We start from the raw sequence: 21,062 nt of genomic DNA, 5'->3' as shown, positions 1-21,062 counted from the left end.
CCCAGGGAGGTGGTGGAAAGGAAGAAGGGAGACCACTAGAGATACAGGAACTGATTTCTTGGGGCAAATCAGCAGAAAAGAGGGATGGGCGCGAGGTCACAGGTCAGCCACAAGGCCTGGTTGATGCATGCGGGACACGTGGGCCTTGTGCCCAGAGCAATGGTTGCCCCCTGCCCTTATGGGGGTGACCCCTGGGTTTGTGACAAGGGGGTTTGGGAGACAGGTAACAAGCAGGGCGAGGTGGCAGGTGAAGCACAAGGAAAGGGGACACGGGGGAGCCTGCGGGTGCCGACCAGTGAGACTCTGCCCAGAGATGAGGTGGGATCCAATACTGGGGGGGAGTGGGGGCTGGGGACCCCCTGGGCTAGGTGGGGAGGTGCGGTGCTGGGGAGCCCCAAAGATGACCCAGGGCAGCACTCTGCCCCTTTAAGGGGCTGCCCCTGCTCCCCTCCCCGGCCCCAGCTCTGCAGTCCTCCAAGCCCAGCGAGAAGGCGGCTAGAGCGCCGCGCGGAAGCGGCCGACCCTCGAAGGCGCCGTTCTAGCGGCAGGAGGCGATTGCGCGCGCATACTGCGTGTCGTCGTCGGAGTGGGGCGACAGCCGGAAGCGGAAGCAGCGGTCGGGGCCTGGCCAGGCCCGCGAGCGCAGCGCTGAGGGGGCGCGCGGCGGTGAGTGTGGGGGGAGGGGGCGGCTTCGCATCGGGCCCTCGCGGGGGGGCAGTAGAAACGAGGACCCTTCCGTGTCTCAGCGCCCGCCGGCGCCCCCCCACCGCGGAGCTCCCCTCACGCGCATGCGCCGCGGCTGGAGCCTTCTCCCGCCCCCCGGGGCAACGAGGGCGCCGACCCTTGCGTCGGAGGCAGCGGGACGGGGCCGATGTGATGTGCCCGCCCGGCGCCGGGGCCGAGAGGCGAGGTGGTGCTTGCAGAGGAGGCTCGGGGCCTAAAAAGGTCGAAAGCGTAACTCGTTTTCCCCCTTGGCGCGGCGCCCGCCGGACCTCTGAGCTGCGGACTCAGGGGCTGGGGGGTCGTGGCCGTGGGGGGTGGGGCAGCTTTTCCCCCTCAAGCTTTAACTGAGGAGGAAAAAAAAAATCCCCTTTGTTTTCAGGGGCCGACGGGAGCTTTCCTTTTCCTTGCCAGACAAACTACTGGCCTGGGCAGCCTGCCAAAAGCAAACTCGGGCTGGCTTTGCGTATGCTCCCGGGGGTGTGCGTGTGTCGCACCGATCCTGCGGGACGGCAGGGGTTGGTACCGATGAGGATTGCACTTCCTGAGCCCTCCTGCATCAGCAGAGCCGGGTCCTGGCTTTGGAGGGCCGAGGCATTCGCTGTGGTGAGATTCTGGGAACGCAGTAGAAAGTCATTTTGGTGGGGAGGGATCAGGAGGGCTTTAATTTTGGATTGGCAGCCAGGTCCTGTTCAACAACTTTTGGCCACGTCAAGGATACAAATGGGTCAAAGTCGTTTGGTGCTTCTGGTGCAGGATCACGTGTCCATGCGCGGTGGCGGGTTGTGTTGAGGATTAAGGTCTCTAGTAAAATGTTCTTTGCGCTGAAAATGGATCAGTTGGCTGGTGTCTGTCAAAGCAAAAACTAGAAGCCTCTTTGGCACACGGTGATTTGGGTTGTGTTTGTGATGTGCTTAGGGCAAATGAGGAAGCAGGCAAAAAATGGGGGAGTCAAGTGGTTGAAAGGAAGGGAAAGCTGTGGGCATGGGGACTACTTGTTTAGTTTTTCCCTCTCTTGGGTGGCGCTTGCTTGTGGGGCTGTAGTGGCTTAGCTTGCCCACTGACCACCTCTGTTGCTGCCTGCAGGAACAAAACTGATGCTTTCTAGTGAAAGCAATAGTCAGGTCTCTTGGATGGAGGGACATTCATTGGATTTGGGGGCCAAGGAAGGGTGAGAGGCAAGTATATGATGAGGAGCTGGTAAAGGCCTTCCACCCTGAAAGAAAAGAGGGGAGGATGTCTTGAAGGGGAGGTGGATAGAAAAGGACAACTGAATTAGAAATAAGGGAGCAGGAGAGAGCCACAAAATCCATACAAGGTAGTGGAGAGACATGGGTTAAGAAGCTGTTCCATAAAGGGATCCTGACGTGTGTGTTTTTCTTTTAAACGAAGCTTGACCTTTCTGCATCTGACTGACTTTCATTTTCTGTGGTGCAGAAATACAAGCCCCAGCCAGTAGTTTAATTTTAATGCCTATTTACATTATAACAGTGCTACGCTATTTGGGTTTGGACACTTCTGGGTTTGAATCTAAACTGACTGTTTTCAATGGGATTTTTCTTTAAACAATGTTTTGATGGACATTTTTTCTTTATTGTGTGGTAGTTTTGTAGTATAGGTTTAATATCTTAAACCTTGAACTGCTGGTTTAAGAGGTTTGTAGTCTTTTCTTGGGTATTAATGTAACTGATAATTGTGGTATTACATTAAAACAAAATTGGGTCCAGGTTTCCTGAAATGACTTCTATGCTCAGTTGCCATCTGATACTTGGTGCTGACAACAGGGTTGTGAAGTGAGAGCAGAAGGTCTGCTCGTGCATGAACTGCACAAGGCTGCTTAAGCTGCCAGGAATCCCTTGTATAGGTGTATCCAGGCCACATCCCTTTCTGTGAGATTTACTTCTCCCAAGTAAGGCAGATGCAATAGCTACCGTGTCTGCTCTGTGCCACCAGAGGATTTCTTCTTGCACGGGAATCCTCTTGGGGGCATTTTTAGTTAGTGGTATTGGAGCAGGGCAGAGAAACATGGGAGCTCAGGCCATTAATTGGGCCATTATTCTAGCCACCATGTTTTTTAATTTAATGTCTTTTGGTAGTGCTGGCTTTCCAGGCATTATTAACACAGGATGAGTTCAAACAAATGATGAAAAAGCAAGAAGGTCTGCACAAAGGCCATCTGGTCTACCTTTGTGTTTGCTGATTAAGGTGGAGCTTAATTGTAGTAAAGGAACACTTGATTTAATTTAGTCGATTTATAAATGAAATTAAATTAGCTCCAGATTCTTATCCCCGCCCCTGTACTCTTACAATCACATGTTCTATTTTCTTAAAATACTTTTGTATATCTCTAGCTTTTAAAGTATTTGCACATGGTGTGAGAGCTGAATGCATGAGGGAAACAGTGAAATCTCAATGGAGAGTGGAAAAATCCAGAAAAATATTCTGATTGTTTTCCAGTGGGAATAATAGTAGATGTTAGTAGGTATTAGATTGGAAAAAAGGGTGATGTACAACTGTCCCCTGCTGTTGCTTACATTGTGGAGACTTCTTTATTTATAACTGTAATTGGTAATGTTGGTGATGACTTTTGTTGCTCTTTGTTTTATCTCCTCGTGGCTTTTTGTTTTCACTATCTTCACTTAATAAGTAGGGAGCTCCATGAGACTTGCAAACTGTCAACAGTTCCAGTCAATACCTTTTACTCAAGTGCCTTCCTTATTGCGCCCCAGATGCATCACTGTAAGAGATACCGATCCCCCGAGCAAGAGGCCTACATGAATCACAAATGGAAGAGGAAGAGGTCTCGCAGCAGAGAATACGAAGGGAGATTGAGATACCCACCTCGCAGGGATCTTTCAAGGAGGTCACGATCTCGAAGGTGAGAACCGGCTTTGTCAAAGGCTGGGACTGTCTCCTAAGCAGTTGCTGTGTAGTGGGCAGATGTCTGCCTTAGGTGACTGTTGTGTTCTCAGATAAACCTTTGATTCTCATCTGAGTGTTTGAGAGGAGATGCCTAGCACAGGTGCAGGCCTGTCAGTGCAGCTAACAGCTGCGCTTTACATGTACAGCAGAAGAATACCTAGCCTAATATTACATTCTTTAACTCTTGTTTTGCCACTGTCTTGGTGCTTTCATTCTTAACTTTGGATTGAAGTCCATGGAAAGCTAAGACATGATTAATGCACAGCAGAATACACTTGCTGAATGGACAAGGTTGTTCAGGTGCAGTGAAAGATTAGTTACTTCAGCTTCTCTATTCTTTCATTTGGACTACATTGAATAGTGATCTTCTGGATGAAGAAACCACCTTAACTGATGAAAACCTTTGCTGTTTACTTTCACATCATGACTATCTCCATATAGGCTTGGTATGGGTTCTTTTAAGTGTTTGTGATGATACCCTTTTGTGCTGTCTAGTTACCCCTGAATCCTCTCTGCATCTCTAAAGAATTAGCAAATGGGGAAAGTTGTAGGTAATGGTTTTTTGGCCTGTCTACAGGACTGGCATTGGGGTTGGAGCTATATTTCAGTTTTGGCTAAGTTCAGTAGTGACCTAAAGTTATTCCCATCTGTTTGTCAGCCTTCATAAAATAAATTGGTCTTGGTCCAGCATTGAATGAAGTGCCCACACTATGAGAATTGCTAACCTGTTTGGCAATAGTTGGCTGCCTTGCTGACAGCCTCAGTACAGAGGAAAATGAAATAAATCCCCTCCCAATGTAGATGAGTGGCACCCAGAATAATGATTAAATAATGCAGACAATCGCATCATCTAATGTAATCAAATTGCAGTCGGTTACATGCCAAAAGCACTAGCCTTGACCTAGTAACCTTTGCTCTTAAGAAGTAAAATATGCTCACCTTGTGTATGAGTAGTACACGGTCCAGTTCTATGAACTATGAGCTTTCCTACCAAAATACTACCTTTTTGTCCAGTAGTGTATACCATTTTTGAAAGTGGTGATAGCACGTCATCAGTGAATTTATTTGAAAAGCCAAATATGCCTGTCACCCTCTTTGGCAAAATACTAGGAGTCTTCAGAGCTAAAAGCATGAGTTGCTACAGTTGGAAATAAAGAGCCATGGCTCTAGCTTGGAGCTATAACAGCTCCCACATCTTCTCTGGAATGAACCCAGAAGAGAGACCTTGTAAAACACTCCTGTTACTCTGCACCATTTACTGAAATCAAAGCTTTGATTTATAAAGACTTCCCTTACGCAAGCATTTATCTTGCAAAGGTGGAAGGACTGTCTAAAATCCTTTGGCACCAGGTTACACGGTGAGATAACAGGATGGCCTAACATCCACCTTAACCACTTTATAACTGATGTTATAGACCATTGTCACCAGACGCCAGGAACTAGACTATATAGATTGAACTTATTTTTGATGTTATAGACCATTGTCACCAGACGCCAGGAACTAGACTATATAGATTGAACTTATTTTTGGCTCTTGGAGATAGTGTGCGCTTGTACAGTGCTCTAGGCTGCAGTGTCCTGAGTCCTTAGTAAGAGATGTTGTGGTATCTAGGCACTGATCATGATTTGTTCTCATTGTATCCCAAGCATCCTGCATTTCCCTGGGTGAGTCATTGTGCTTCAGTCATTGTGCTCCTTGCATTTAACACCCTTCCCCCCCCCCAAAAAAAACAAACAAACAAACAAACACCCGTAGTTTCGCTTGAAACAGAAAAGCCATGAGGGAGGCCTGGGGAGAAAAATGTCCATATAGCATGGTGAGGAGTTTTATATGAGTACCTAGGTAAGTATAGACATGTACTAACCAGCTTCAAATGCTATGCCCCCTAATTATCTAAATATGATATTGCCACATCATTCCTTAGAAGTCCTTTTTGTTTTAGAATGTGAAAACTTGCCATGCTGGGTCAGGCCAAGCAATCTATTCAATTAGTATACTGTCTCTCACAGCAGCGGAGTAGATATCAAAGGAAAGAGTACTTAAGCAGGGAATATCCAGACTGATCCATTTTTTGCCCCTCCTGCCCTGCAGCTTCTAGCTTGCAGAGGCATAGGGGGTCCCAATTTTGAGGTCACACCCTTAACTGTTGTGTTTAATACATGCTTAGGGACTTATCCTTCATGAATTTGTCCAATCCTCTTGTAAACCTGGTTAAACTATCCACCTCCACAACATCGTGTGGCAGGGTGTTCCACAAGCTAATTATACACTGGTGGGTGTGGGGACAGGGAATCTGCCTTTTGTTTGAAACCAACTATCTATTAATTTCATTGCATGTCCCATAATTCTAGTATTGTGAGGAACTGTAAATAGTAAATCCCTATATAGATCCTCAGCTTATGATTTTAAAGACTTGTCTGATACCTCCTCTCAGTGGTTTCTTTTCTTGACTGGAAAATCCTAGTATGTTGAGCTTCTCCTTATACAGAAGCCCTGTCGTATCCCTGTTCACCTTTGCCTTTCTCTATAGCTTCTCAATTTGAGTTACTTAGGCTCAAAGCTCTGAGCAAGAACTGCTTCGGTATGTTCTCTGCTGCCAGGCGGAGGGAATAAGAACATGCATCGTCAGGTTGCATTTGCTTGGAGCTGTGCTGTAGTTTTTGAAGTGTGCCCTTTCTTCCCAGGTTTATAAATGGGTTCTTATTTGTAATGCAGCCAGGACAGGATGCCTTACCACAGGAGGTACCGAGAGAGACGGGACAGCGACAATTACCGGTTTGAAGAGCGAAGTCCTTCTTTTGGAGAGGATTATTATGCTACTCATTCACGACACTGGCGGAGATCGAGGGGCAGAGAACACCAGCGAGCAAAAAAGCACCAGCATCACTGTCGGAAACGCAGGACCAGGTCTTGTAGCAGTGCATCCTCGGTGAGTAGAATCCAGAATGAATTTGAGAGGGTTCTAGGTTTTTAATTTCTCTTACCTCCTTTCAGCTTTGAATATATTGGGTGAGTACTTCTAATCCCTCTTCTGCTTTGTTGTTGATTTAAGTGGAACATAGAGCATAATAATTCAGTGTCTTAGACTCAAAGTATTTATCAGCTGTTAATTTGTGAAAGTACTACCCTGTGTAGTCCTAATACCTGGGAAAACTAGGCTATGCTCCCACGGTAAAGAGGGGGAGAGGAATTAACTGGAGTTCTCTTCAGCACTGTTACAAGGGTACCTTGGATGCAGGTAAAAATGGTGACTGCATCTGGTTCTGGTTTCTCTCTATGGTTTTAGTTTCTCTTGCACGTGATGAGGGTTCCGCTTCTGCTGCCTATTTACATTTCAGCCTGAACTATTATTGATACACAGTGATGGCACAAGATACTCCTTTGTGGTTGTGTCTGTTGAATCGTGCCAGAATCTTGCGTCCTTTAGGGTGAATCAACTGTCGCACCCATTCTTCAAAGCTGTTGGCACAATGGTTGTCAATTCTTGCCCCACAGTATTTGGGAGAAGGCTTCTCCTTGAGTGAGCACAAGCATGGCCTGCTTGACTGTTATTACAGACTTCCTCGGACTGAAGCTTCTCTGAGAACTTCAGTGTTTTCAGTCCGAGCCTAATGAAGCAGTCTCCCATCTCATAGGTTCTTGAGGTGTTTGCCAAATATACGATGTTATGTGGGGAGAGAGTTATTCCAGGACACTGGAATGACTCAGAAGTGTTGTGAGGCACCAGACGAAATGTCTTGACTTCACTGCTCCTCATTACTCCAATAAATACCAATTATATCATTCACGTTTCTCATGTTTGTTGCTTTTTAAATATTGTTTAAACAAAATGACTTGAGTCCTGATCCCTGCAGGAATACTGGATACCTGCATGGTTTGGAACTCTTAATGGCCCATTACTTTATTCTGTGGTCGTCTTCTTCTTTTTTTGTCTTAGCCAATGTTAAATGATGGAAATGCTCTATTAACTGCGTGTGCGTGTGTGGTGGTAGTGTGAAGGGTTTGGCTAGTGTGCTCCAAATCCTGTGTTGTGAAGTCTTCTGGCTATCTGGAATATGCTCTCAAAACACTTTCTCCATTTCAGATGATCTCTTAGGCTTTGTTTATAGGTTATTCTTCTGCACTGGTCAGGGAAAGAGTGGTGGAGTGCATTAGGAAGTGCAGGCGTGGACGTTTAAAGCTCTGTTACCATATCCCTGGCTATAGAGAATGCAGTGAACTCTATATGGCTTTTTTTGAGAGGCCAAGCAGAAAAGTTCAGTGACTGGATAGAATGGTAGTTCGCTTTGCGGGAGGATTTTCTTCTGCTGGGAGGAACCCTTCAGGAACGTTCGGCTGGTTTTCCAGTAGAAGCTTAGTAGCAGCAAGACTGATTCAGACCTCTTATTGTTAGCAGACCAGGACCAATGAGCCACAGTGCTCCCCAGGGACTTAACTGCCCTGCTGCAAGCAGTACAGAGGACGAAGTTCAACACTGGCCCTATCTGTGCCCAGTCTGGCTTGCAAATATAGGATCAGCTGAGTTGGTGTTTCTCTCAGAATTGGAAAGGCAGCTGAGTGCCAGCTTAAGGGCAGGATAAGTCTCTGGGACATTTGGAGACAAGTAATGAATAGATCAGACCAAGACAAAATCATGCAGAGGGCTACTCTGGCTTCTACTGGACAGCCTGACCAAACTGATTTTTTTGCTCTGTCCATATTCATGTTTGCCAGCGGAGAAAATGACATTACTATGGCGAAGCACTCGTTCTTCTCGCACCTCCAGCAGTGTCCTCTATTCATTATAGAGGAAGCTGCTCCTCTCTGACAAAACGGTGTGGGGAATGCTTGTGCGAACCCAGTGATATGGAGTATCCCAGCTGCCACTCCCCTCCAGAGAAGAGGGTGGCATTTCCTGCTAAGAGGCTGCCGCATCAGACCCTAGCTAATGAGACCGTTTTCTTTACATACCTGTAGCTGTTTATTACTTTTCTGTTTTTGAAGTCAGTTTGTGTCTTGACGTGTCCCTTGCAATATCCCTATCGTTATATATGCTGTGTGCCTTATGAAATGCTGGGATCTGGAAAATCCACCCACCGACGCATCGTCGTCTCCACCTTTGAATGACAACACAATCTGCCAATCGGAACTGCCCGCTGCGTGCGATTGGTCGTATGCCGTTTCGGGGGGCGGTGTGTACAGAGAAGCCAACAGAGCAGTAAACGCAGCAGGAGCGTGGAAGATGACAAGGAAGGTCACCTGGTGTGCAGGATCGGCGATTGGCTCCAAGAGCGATGTACAGCCACCTTTCGTAAAACTTTACCTCTCTACTTTCTATCCCCATGTTAGACAAGATCTCTCTTATTGTTCTGGAGGGGTCTCTAGTGTTTATTGCTTATAAATGGACTGACCAGTAATTGCCTGAAGCAGACAATAGACACTTCTGTTAAAGAGTGTGGCAGTGAGAGATACTTTTTTTTTTTTTAATTTTATTTTTTTGACATTTGAATGCTGTGATGAAATTGCAGGACCTCACTCTCTCTGGGTGCTCAGGGCTGACATCTGTTCTTGTTTTCTCTTTTAGATGAGATTGTCGGCAGCCTCGGTGAAGGCACTTTTGGCAAAGTTGTGGAGTGTGTGGACCATGCCAGGTAAGCAGTTGTTACTCTCCAAGTCACATGCCAGTTGTGTATCAAAGGATCACAGAGGTTGTCAGTTGGGTGTAGATTAGGGCTTATGAAACAATCATTAACTTTTTCCACTAAATAGTAGAGGTTGACCGATTTAACATTTTTTTTTGGCTGATACCGATGGCTGATTATTAACTAGCCATATTGGCCAATACCGATCCGATAGCCAACATACAGCCCAGCAGCTTGGAGATCAGCATCTGGCTGGTATGTCTGAGGGAGGGGAAGGGGCATGGTGGGGGCCCAGTAGAGGCCTCCACGGTGAGGGAGGGAGGGAGCAGGGCAGGGGCAGGCGCTGCCCAGCCAGAGTGATGAATGGGCCCTCAGGGTGGGCCACGGGGTGGAACCGTGGGTGGCTTGTCAGGGGGGAAGAGGTGGGTAGCTCCTTGATGCTGTGCGCACCTCTGGTGGAGGCATGTGCCACCTGGATTTGTGCTCAGGGTGAGGGTGGGCTGCCTGCTGCAGAATCAGGGCTGGGGGCAGTGCTGGCCCCTTCCCAGTGGGGGGCTGAACTAGGACTGTGCTTGGAGCAGGTGGTAGTGTCACTGGGAAGGGGGGCTACAGCAAATGTTGGGATGGCAGTAGCCCACCCCATAACCCTCTCCCAGCGCTGCCACCACCTGCCCCAGCACAGCCCTGGTTCAGCCCCTCCCTGCTGGGAAGAGTCTGGCACAACCCCTGAGCCTGCAGCTGGCTGCCTACCTTTTGCCCCATGAGCAAATCTGTGGGGGGGGGGGGCACATGCAGTGTCCAGGGGTGCACACAGCAGCAGGGATCCCCCCGCCATGCCACCCAGATGAGCCGCCTGTGGGACCATCCTGTGACCCACCCCAGGGGCCCATTCACTGCCCCTGTTCCACTTCCTCCCTCACAGTGGGGATGCCCCTTCTCTCCTCGCCTCCCCCGACTTACCGGCCTGATGCTGCCTGCCAGGCTGCATTCCTGGCTGCATGTGTGCTGTGGCTGTGCACATGCACATGGCATTTGTCAGTGACATTATTGGCTCCACTGGCCAAAAAAAAGATTGCCAGTAATGTTAATTTTCCTTTTATTGGTGCCAGTCTGGTATGCCACCAGCTGCTGCTGATGTATAGGTGTACCTCCATTAAATAGTTATCCCAGGTCCTTGTCTTCTCTGACTGCAGGCTTCTGGGCCTGCTTAGTTCAGGAGCAAATCAGATCTTCCTGCCCCTTCAAAATGTTTCTGCAAAGTGAGAGGGGAGATTTGCAGTATCATGGCACAGTATAATTCATGGCTTTTAGCAGCTCTGTTAGAAATAGTTATTGGGCTTTAGTTTGAGGCTCTTGGGATTCCACTCTTTGCTAATGGCCAAGAATGAGATAAGTGGATGGAACATCATATTCTCTATTATCTCTTACTTTGGTGAGCTTACTTTCCCTCCCCCTTGCATGCCCATCCCAGGTTTCTGAAGACATGGCTGCGTCTTCTTGCTAATTTGACTATCCCATATTTCCTTTGTAGCATCTCTGAATTACATAGGCAGGGAGCCTTGGCTTCACTAATGGAAACCAGTGGAATACAATCTGAGAGAGCAGCTGGGGAGACTTGTTACAGCCTAGTGATTACTGTAGCATTACACCCACCTCATGGCCTTTCTGCATGAGAAAGACAAGGCCACTTGCTGTAGTGGAACATTTGATTCTTTCCCGGAGAAATTCGATCTTTGATCTCTATTGTCTTGGCAGCTCCTTGTGCGACTGACCTGTTGCAAGATATACAACTTGAATTCTTGCTTCCTAAGTTTTTAACTCTTAAAGTTCTGGAAAGGTTAAATATACCCCAAGCCCAGATGTACTTTCATTACTTAAAAAAAAATAATTTTTTTTTTTTGGGGGGTGGTCAGGAAACACTAATTGTATTGTGGTGTAATGTCTGTGAACCCTCATCATGCATTAGGACCCTTTTCTTCAGGGTACTGAATGCCCACAAATCAAAAAAGAAGACAAATTCTATAGCAAAGAGCTTACCCATAAAGGTCTGAAGAGAGCATGGGCCTTGGGGAGATGGACATTTTATCCTTGGCCCAACACCTGGAAGGTGCCTCTCTTCAGTGCCTAAAATCACCTGTAAAGAAGTCCCGCTCCTTAGGTCCTTTGAAGGCCTGGCAGGTGGTCCATTCCACTGTTCCCTATCTCTTCAGATCTGCGTAAGGAGCACTCCACTCCTGTCTCATTCAAGCAGTTATGTAGATAAGGGTTTTGGCTCATTGGCAAATCTTGTGGGATCATTGGGGTCCTCTGAGTCGTTTTAGTTGCCCCTGTTGGTGGAAGAAGATACAGGTGAAGTGCTGATGATGCACTTCATCACTTTTTATTTTCGCAAGCTGCATTTCCTAGTTTTAGATTGCACTTAGTTGTAGGGTATAATTTATAACCCACTGATGGCTGGCTGGCTGTGGGAGTGAAAAAGAGCCATAAAGTTCTGCATCATTGCAGGGGTTAATAAAGAGCAGTTTCTTTTTCCCTGGGCCAAGGAAGACTTAAAAACCTTGGAGGATCTGGGAATTAGTGTTCCTTCTAGGATCTCTACTCTCAGTGACTATTCATTGAGATCTGGGCTGCTCCAATCCTGACTTGTTCTTGTGTCATCTTTCCCCTGCAGAGGCAAATCTCAGGTCGCTCTGAAAATTATTAAAAATGTGGGGAAGTACCGAGAAGCAGCCAGACTAGAAATCAACGTCCTGAAGAAAATCAGAGAGAGAGACAAGGACAACAAATTGTAAGTTCCACCATTTGAAGGGTTGCTATTGGAGCTGGGTGCTGTTTGCATCTCTTCCCAGAGGATGGATGTTGGTTTGTACATGGTAACATGGAGGAGAGCCCTGAGCAAAAATAGCATGGAAACATAATACCAGTCTTCTCTCTGTACCTTGAAAGTGATCCCATCTTCACCCTGATCCATTCTCATTTCAGTATTAGGAACACATGTTGACAGTGTTTTGTAATAACTACACTTTGGCAGACTCTGAATGTCTGTTTGCTCATCCCTTTGGGTGGGGACATACAACACGGTTACTCCAGAGTAGTTTACCCAAGTTTTCCTCTGCAGTGAGGAGTGGGGATGAAACCAGATGTGCTTCCTCAGAAGTAACTTTACATATGAGATCAGCATTTCTTCCAGACTGTGTTGAGAATACTCTGGAGTAAATGTGTGTGTGTGCCATTTTGCAGGAGGGAAGGCTGAGAACTTCACTATTTTTTGTGTAGGCAGTGACATTCTTGCCACCCTTTTTGCGCAGTTTGTGTGTCCTGATGTCAGACTGGTTCAATTTCCACGGCCACATGTGCATCGCCTTTGAGCTTCTGGGCAAGAACACATTTGAATTCCTGAAGGACAATAACTTTCAGCCATACTCCCTTTCTCAGATTCGGCACATGGCCTACCAGCTCTGCCATGCCTTGAGATGTAAGTTCACCAGAGTCCCTTACTGGGGTTGTCTGCTGAAAAGAGCTCAGTTTGGTCCACCACAGCTAGTGTCTGTCTCCAGAAATATCAGCTTGTTTACAGGAATGCTAATAGTGTTGGAACATTCTGGGAAATTCCCTTACTTGAAGAGTATTAAAAACAGGTGAGAGACTCTGGATAGCAAAGTGGGGAGGTGGGTTTGGGAATGTAATTGCAAGATTTACCTTCTGAAATGAAGGAAAAGCAGTCTTGTAAGCTTTTCCATGTAGACATTTCAGCCATGTATGGGAAATGTTTTATAGTTAAAATATGATGTAATCAATATGAATTAGATAAGAGAAGTCTACATAGCATAGTGAAAGTCATGGTCACACTTTGATAGATGGTGCAGCACTTTTCATGAATTCTGCTTCCCTGAGCTGTCCCTGGAAGGGAGGGAATGAGCAGTGTCTTGTGTATTAGACAGATCTATGCGCTGTTTAGTGCTTCATGCTTACATGTTTCTTCCCACCCCTCTGTGCAGTTCTGCATGACAACCAGCTGACTCATACTGACCTCAAGCCTGAAAACATCTTATTTGTGAATTCAGCTTTTGACACCTTGTACAATGAAAAGAAGGTAGGTTCTGCCTGAAGGTGAGGGTAAGAAATACGTGAACACTCTGCCTTGCTTCGTACCAGAAATAGTTTTCTTCTTTCCTATTTCATGGTTGAGCAAAAGGGCAGTTATGTTCAACAGCTAGAACAGGAGACTGGAAGTAAGGGAACCAGAATTCTCTTCTTTGTTCTGGTGTTTGACTCTTTAAGATCCAGAGCTTTTGGCTTCACTTTTTTCCAGTGTGTAAACTGAAGAGCACTTGGTTACCTGCATTAAAGAGGTTTTGAGTTGTAATGAAAAATGTGAAGCTTCTGGAGTTTATGATCCTTTCTGTCACACAGACACATGCACAACATTTCTGATGGGACTGAAACAGTCTCCCAAGGGTTACTGATGCTTGCTTTTTGTGCATTGCAGAGTTGTGAAGAGAAATCAATTAGGAACACAAGCATCCGTGTTGCAGACTTTGGAAGCGCTACTTTTGATCATGAACATCACACTACCATTGTTGCTACTCGGCATTACCGCCCCCCAGAGGTGATTTTAGGTAGGTGATGTTAGGCTTTTCTGTCTTACTGTTGGATCATGGGGACAGGGTGAGATGGGGCAGGCAGCTCTGGAACAAAATAGTTGTCCCGCGGAATATGGTATGGTAAAAGCAGCATGTTACAAGGAAGTCAGCTGAAGATTTCCAGTTCCCAAGTGGAACAAAGGGATAATCTGCACTCTGCATATTTAGGTGGGAGGTTAATTTTGCTGCAATATTAGATTTATTGGAGGTGAAGGTCAGTGTGCTGTTGAAAGAACATGCTGTCTCAACAGTCTTCCAGCACATCCAAGGCCTGAAATAAAAGGTTTTTCTGTCCACACATTACTGACTAGGCAAGTGCACAATTTAGATCTCTGCCGTGCAACATCCCTAAGACACTCCAGCAAGGTATAAGCAGTTGAGTTGATCTGACATTATTAAATAACAGGGGATATAGCATTATCCAGGCTGAAAAAGAGTAGACAGCTATTTCCAAGCCTTTGATTCCCAGAGGGTTCAGTGATCACCCCATGGCAGAAGCCCACCAGGTCTGTAGGTGTTTAAGAGGCCTGTCTTGGTCTCTGCAGCTCAGAAAGAAAATAGGAAGCCACCAGTGGGGAATTTTGTTCTAGCTCTACATATGTCATTGGATGCTTAAAGTAGGCATTCTTCTTTTTGCAGAGCTAGGCTGGGCACAACCATGTGATGTCTGGAGTACTGGCTGCATTTTGTTTGAATATTACCGTGGCTTCACACTCTTTCAGGTACAATACTCTCCAAAAATCTTCGTACCTTTGACCAAAATATAAGCATTATCCTTTCATTTTAGAGTCTTAAGTTCTTTTGGTTACTAAAAATAACAAATTCTTTAAGCTTTCTGGATGCTGAAACCTTAGTATACCACAGGGGTTGGCAACCCCAGCACACATGCCAGAACATGGCATGCGAGCTCATTTTGTTCTGCACATTGTAGCTGGCCTGGTCTCTGGGCAGCTGCCACCAGCCACAGATCCCAGGCTGCTCGCAGTAGACGGCTAGGAGGCTACAAGCAGCCTGGGCTTCGTGACAGGCTGCTGGGAGATTGGGCTCTGTGATGGTGGCCGCTACATATATGCCTCAGGGCATACAGTTGGGAAGGGTCAGGGTTGTGTTGCCCCAGCCCCTCCCCTGCTGTCCTTGTAGTGTGCTTGCAGCCACTGCCACCACAGAGCCTGGCTGATCCTCTAGACCCCAGTGCAGCTGTGATCAGCCTGGGCTTTGTAGCCAGTGGTGGCTGCGCATGGTCCTCTGGGCCCATGGTGGAGAAGGAGCCTAGACAGTATGCTAACCCAGCCCTGCCCTGTCATCTACCCAGAGGTGCACATACACCTGCTGCCAGCAGTGAGGATAGGGCCCCTTGCAGCTCCCCCACTGTGCCCTTGGCAGAGGGTTGAGGTTGGAGTGTTTTTGGCACTCCAGCCAAAAACATTTCCAACCCCATGTATAGCAGAAAGATGGTTCTGTTAGTCCTTGGAAGAGTTTGGGTTTATATCTTGTTTGATGTCCTTGTGTGGATAATGCCATTGAATAGGGTTACCATATTTCCAGGTCCAAAAAAGAGGGTGCCTGTCACACAGAGGAGGGGAAGTGGGGGGAAGTATGACTGGGGGAGGGGGCGCAGTGACATGCTGGTGCCCTGCCCGTGCCCATTCTGTTGCCTCTCACTGCCAAGCCCTGCCCACCCCTCCCCTCCCCCTGCCTCAAGGCCATGATGATGGCCCTCACTCCCAACCTGGAGAATTTTAACAAAATGCCCGGACGGAGATCAGAGGGCTCAAAAAGAGGACTTGTCTGGGAAAACACGGACATATGGTAACCCTACCATTAAAGTAATCCCAAATTGCTTTTCCTCCACAGACCCATGAGAATCGTGAACACCTTGTAATGATGGAAAAAATCCTTGGGCCGATTCCATCCCACATGATCCACAAAACTCGGTGAGGACCAGCCACTGAACTTTGAGCAGCTAGCTAGTCTGTCTTTGTGTGTGGGTGACGGTTAAGTAGGCAGAATACCAACTCCTGAGACCCTGCCTCAGAATCCTAATTCTATGGTTATAGTCCAGGAAGAACCATCGTGGGGTCAAGAAATGACTTAAGAAATTTCTTATAACATGTTGAATAAACCTCTGGGGAAAAATAGCTGAGCAGTCTATGAATTACAGAGCTTATTATGTACCACCCACAAGGAGACCTTGGCTGTGATTTTTCTTTCATGCTGAGTAACTATCCCAAGTTAAGATGACAGTGAATTTTAAAGTAAATAAAAGCACAATCCTGATACATCATAGGAATTTTCAGGCAGCTTGGCCTGATGGCCAAGGTATGACAATGGAAGGTGGGTGACTGGCTACTTTTTCTGCTTTGCCACTGACCTGAGAGGACCTTAGATATGATATCACTGCTGTGCCCATTTTTTGCTCTCTGTATAATGAGAACAATACCACCTTTTATAAAATATTTTTGAAATATATGAAAAGTTCCATGGAGGGAGATGCTCTTATTATTAGCCATTATGAGTCTAGCTTGGCTTTTTAAATGGCTCTTCTAAATAGCCAAAATGGCAATTCAGGTGACTGGTATAATGCTCTAGGATACGCATTCTGAAATACTTGAGAACAGTCTCAGGAAGCTTTTGGCTCACTTAATAAAGGTAGAATAGATTTGCACTTCATAGATGTGCTGTCATTTTGCAGTGTAATGTGTGATTGGACTGGTGCCTTGTCTTGAAGTGAGGTTGTGCTTTCCCTTGGTCCTCCCTCTTGTGTATGGTATTTGTCTGGATGCTTTTTTAAGACTCTCAAATTACTTCTTTCATTGTACAGGAAACAGAAGTACTTCCATAACGGGAACCTGGTGTGGGATGAGAGCACATCTGATGGAAGATATGTCCAAGAGAACTGCAAACCACTGCGGGTAAGAAATGCCCAAGTGCTTTGGTGTAGAGTGTGTGGGTGGCTCTACAGTGAATACTCATGTTCCTTGCTCCTTGTTAATCCCTATGTATTGCCTGTAATGTTCTGGGAGTCAAAAGCTGTGATGTGCTGTTGTCAACATCTAAATGGCAGGGGAGACTGTTATATTCTTCTTAGTTTGGCTTTGAAAGACTTGGTAAAATGTTGATTGGTGAGTCCCTTGGGAATAATTATTCAGCCTTTAAAGAGCCTAAATCAATGCATTTTAATTGCCTATGGCCCTATTCCAAAAGAAATGGTCAGTTTGTAAAGCCTTTGCATGTTTTCTTGCCATTATGCACTAACGTAGAAGCTAGCAATGGATGTCAGGCTGGCTGTCTCCCTTTGAAGCCAGTGTAGGATCGCTGCTCGGTGTGTTCTGGTGATTTTTGTCCTCGTACAATTTGCTGGAAGCATGCTGGCTCAATATAGGACACAGGATTGAAAAACACAGTCTTGGGCCCAAAGTCCAGCCATTCTGAATGCCTGCCACTTCAGTTCACCTCCGTGAGAGCTGCTGTGTACAGCCTGTATGTACACTTTGGTGTTCTCTTCTTGTACATATTATTGGCTCACTGTGGCCTTCGTGTCTGTTTTCCAAATTAAGAATTGGGATGGTGATAGTGATGGCAAGAACTGTGTGGAGGCATAGGGCTTATGATTGTCAAGAGATGGAACAACAAAGGGAGCTGGGGGCGTGTAGTTAATCTAATTAGTATTGCCATCACACACCAGCTGCTTGCTGAGAGGGACCTGGGGAGAGAATAGTTCCCTTGCCAAACCGGCATCACCACTATCTTCTAGTGAATCATACCTTCCAAGCACAACAGCTCTCAGCTTGGAAGGCTGCAGGGATTTTTGCAGGATCTAATGCCAGTGTATGTGTGTAGCTCCCTCAGTCAGTGTAGGACAGCATGTTTTTTTAAATCTCCTGGAAGGCTGCAGCTCAGAAGTCTTTACTTGGTTCAGTCCCTGTTCTGTCCTGATAGAGGAGCCGTGCATTAAAGAGGGTTAATCTGGTGGTAGGTGTCAGCAGAGCTCAAGAGACCCAAGTTCAGTTCCCTGCTCTGCTACAGGTTTTCTGTGTGGACTTGGGGCAAACTCTGTGCCTTGGTTCCTTTTGCTTTTAAGAAGTGGGGGTGATGGCACTTCCTGCCTCCAGGAGTGTTCTGGGGAATTGCTAGGTTGTGAGCTGCTTGGGTAGTAACGAGGCTACAAGCTAGCGGAAGGAAAGCTGCTGCTCCTGACTTTGCACTCAGAGGTGATAATTGGACAGTAATCTGTCTTGCCCTGTTGTTGCTTGGTGCTGTATCATATAAAGATGCCTTAGCCCAGAGCTTTATGAACTAATAGGAAAGGGGGAGCAGGTTTCAGTGACCCATATCCAACCAGCTACTGATGGTAGGCTGAATGGAAGCTGCACTATGGGGAGCTGATATGCATGTATGTGAGCTTTTTTTGGGGGCGGGGCACCTTCAAAAATGGTCTGAAACCCTTCTTTGCCCCCCACCTGTTTGTCTGAGCTGCTGCTGTAGCCACAGAAAAGAGGGAGTTTCCAGCCCCACATGGTTCTGCCCTTCTTGACTTTATCAGCTGCCTGCTTGTGATGTGGAAATAAAGGGGCAACCTTTGGCTTAAAGTCCCATCCCTCATCATTCTTTCATAATTTCCTATGGGTCTGTTTGGAACCTCTTGGAGCCGTTCATTCCCAGCCTCTTGTGGCTGTGGTGGGCTGGAAAACTTCAGCCCTAATGGTACCAGCACCAAAGTGTACTTTGATTTTTGATCTTGTGAAGTTGACAAGAGTAACTGAGCTCACATTCCCTTCCTCACTATGCCATCCTCTTGTTTTCAGACCTACATGCTGCATGACTCACTAGACCACCTGCAGTTCTTTGACCTGATGAGAAGGATGTTGGAATTTGATCCTTCCCAAAGGATCATGTTCTCTGAAGCACTGATGCACCCGTTCTTTACTGGCCTGTCTCCAGAAGAAAGGATGCTGTGTGGCCGGGACTCAAGCCGTGACCTGAGCAGATGACAGATGGGGGGAGGGTAGTGATTCCTTCAGCATTTGTACATACTTGTGGATCAGTTTGACCTCTGCAGTAAAGGCTCCAGTAGCTCTCCTGTAGCACGGAGGTACTGGTGCAATGTGAGATGGACCCTGGGCATGGGAGGGGAAGAAAAAGCTACATGGAAAGCACAGATTTGTCTATTTATATGTTGTAAAGTTAAAATAAAAGTGTTTCTTATTGTTTGATAATTTACTTGTATGGATGTGTAGCTATTTTTGCTCCCAATCTGCCAGCCTCTTCTGTTAATAAAGAGTGGTTTTATATTTATCCACAACTGCATTGTTACCAACATGAGAACTAATTTTGCTGGTTCAAGGTAACCTTGTATTTTTTTTTTTTTTGGAGGAAGTTTGAGACAGTACAAAGTCAGTCTTTTTTTCTATTGAGTTGATAACAAGCTCCAGAAAAGAGCTGTGTGAACTGATGCTAATCTTGAAGTTTGAGTAGCAGAGAAGGATCATGTCTACTACATCATGATTTTTCTAACCCTGTTTCCTCTATTTAGTACTGGAAGAGTATACGAAGGGTGTAAAAGCCTACCATTTACCCAAGACACTGCTTCAACATATACAAGTGACCGTAACACACACGAACAGTTGCGCTTTATTTCAGGGCTGGTATTTCCCCAATAGCTGCATGAATTAGTCATTACAAAACAGTTTCCATGAATGACATCGACTGATTACAGTTGTGCATTTACCTTTACTCAGTCAGTGACAAGAGATGAGGTTCCTCCATTGAGAAAAAAAAAATACTAATCACATTGTTTTTATAACAAGCTTCAAGGAAGAGTGATGCAGAACTGACCTCAGTAACAGCTGCCCCTCTGCTTTCTAGAAGTGAGCCGGTGGCTGCCAGTACCCTTGTGAGGGTGGTAAAAACCTAGTCATGGCAATATAAAAACCTAATTAACATCCTTCACCAAAATAAACTGTAGGCTTTGTTAGTAAAGATTGCTGACAAGCAGGAGGGGAGGGGAGGATGCACCCTTCCCACTGGATGTAGTAGATGCAACAGCAACATACACCTGCTTCAGCTTGCAAGCCATAATGTACATCTGCAGTAAGCTGCAGCCAGAGGAGACCAGTGCCTTGGTTCCTCTGTCAATAATCAAACCTGTCAGAGGAAAGACCAATACAGTCTACTCTTGGTGTGAATGAATTATAAAGCTTCAATTAAGACTGCAAAAGCCTTGTCTCAAAGTGCAGTAGTTCTGGTGCAGAGGAGCAGTGAGCTAGTCAGTGCTCCAACTGATTATTCCTTAGAAGGGATCCTTTCCCTTACTACTGCAGCAGATGTTTGAGATCTCCTTCTGTGTAACACTAACCACTTTTAAGTGATACTTCAAACAATTCCCAGAACCACTCTGGGGCAAAAAAAGGGTCTCTTAGCCAGTTTAAGTGTGTGGCAGTGGCCAAGGGCTTCAACACTATAGAGTTACAGCCCATTCAAATTGTACTAGTTAGTTGTATAACCAACTCTGGACTGGTTCAGAGACATGCTTGGAAAGAAGAGTGATGTAGCAGAATTAAGGCTATGCTACTGTTATGATCAGCCACTTGAAAATTTTTCATCTAATTTATTCAGTCTTTTCATCCTCTGCCGCTTTGAAAAAGGGCTTTGCTGCTGCAACATTTTAATGCCAGGGGAAAGCAGAGGAAAGCCTTGACATGTACTTTTTAAATGGTACAACCCACCACTATGCTGCTGCTAGTTACAACAGTCTCACCAGCCTCAAATGCAATTAGGCAGGTGCTCTGGGCCTTGCTCTGTGGTGCTTGTTCTAGAAGAGGCGGCAAATAAAAAACAGGATGCAAAAAAAACCACCAAGTCAGAGTATTACTGAAGAACTTGGTCACTGATAGTCTCAGTGTTAGCACTAAAAGGCCATGACGCAGAAGCCGGTGTCCACGGTCCCAGCTCAGGTTTGGAGATAAACTTGCTAGAACCATGGGTCCCAAAACCAGATGGGCATAGCCCTTATTCTCCTGAGGTAGATACAGTGCGTTCCATGCCGTGGGACATGGGAGGTCCTTTAACTGAAGCTTACAGAGCAGAGTCCTGCAAGGACAGTAATTACTGCAAGAGTACATTTGGGAAGAGCAGGGATGTCTCCCAGTACCCTTG

The 21,062-nt window shown here is 46.2% G+C and overlaps 1 protein-coding gene across 3 annotated transcripts; it reads left to right on the top strand.

Moving 5' to 3' along the window:
• Positions 1–563: 563 nt before the first annotated feature.
• On the top strand, positions 564–19,127 carry CLK3 (CDC like kinase 3). Of its 3 annotated transcripts, none has more exons than XM_019533305.1 (13): positions 564–666; positions 3,450–3,598; positions 6,359–6,572; positions 8,825–8,918; positions 9,207–9,273; positions 11,936–12,052; positions 12,573–12,739; positions 13,263–13,357; positions 13,754–13,883; positions 14,547–14,629; positions 15,762–15,841; positions 16,729–16,819; positions 18,713–18,898. In XM_019533305.1, exons 2-13 carry the CDS (start codon positions 3,450–3,452, stop codon positions 18,896–18,898), a joined length of 1,473 nt encoding a protein of 490 aa, XP_019388850.1. In that variant the 5' UTR covers positions 564–666. The 3 variants fall into 3 exon arrangements, with proteins under 3 accessions (XP_019388850.1, XP_019388849.1, XP_019388848.1); XM_019533304.1 differs by lacking the exon at positions 564–666 and adding an exon at positions 851–945; XM_019533303.1 differs by lacking the exon at positions 564–666 and adding an exon at positions 1,157–1,326 and having other exon boundaries at positions 18,713–19,127.
• Positions 19,128–21,062: the final 1,935 nt, after the last annotated feature.

The sequence above is a fragment of the Crocodylus porosus genome, unplaced genomic scaffold (genome assembly GCF_001723895.1).
Source record: "Crocodylus porosus isolate Cpor-Errol unplaced genomic scaffold, CroPor_comp1, whole genome shotgun sequence".
NCBI classification, from domain to species: Eukaryota; Metazoa; Chordata; order Crocodylia; family Crocodylidae; genus Crocodylus; species Crocodylus porosus.
Note: the sequence above shows the minus strand (reverse complement) of the source record. Positions and strands in the feature narration are given on the sequence as shown.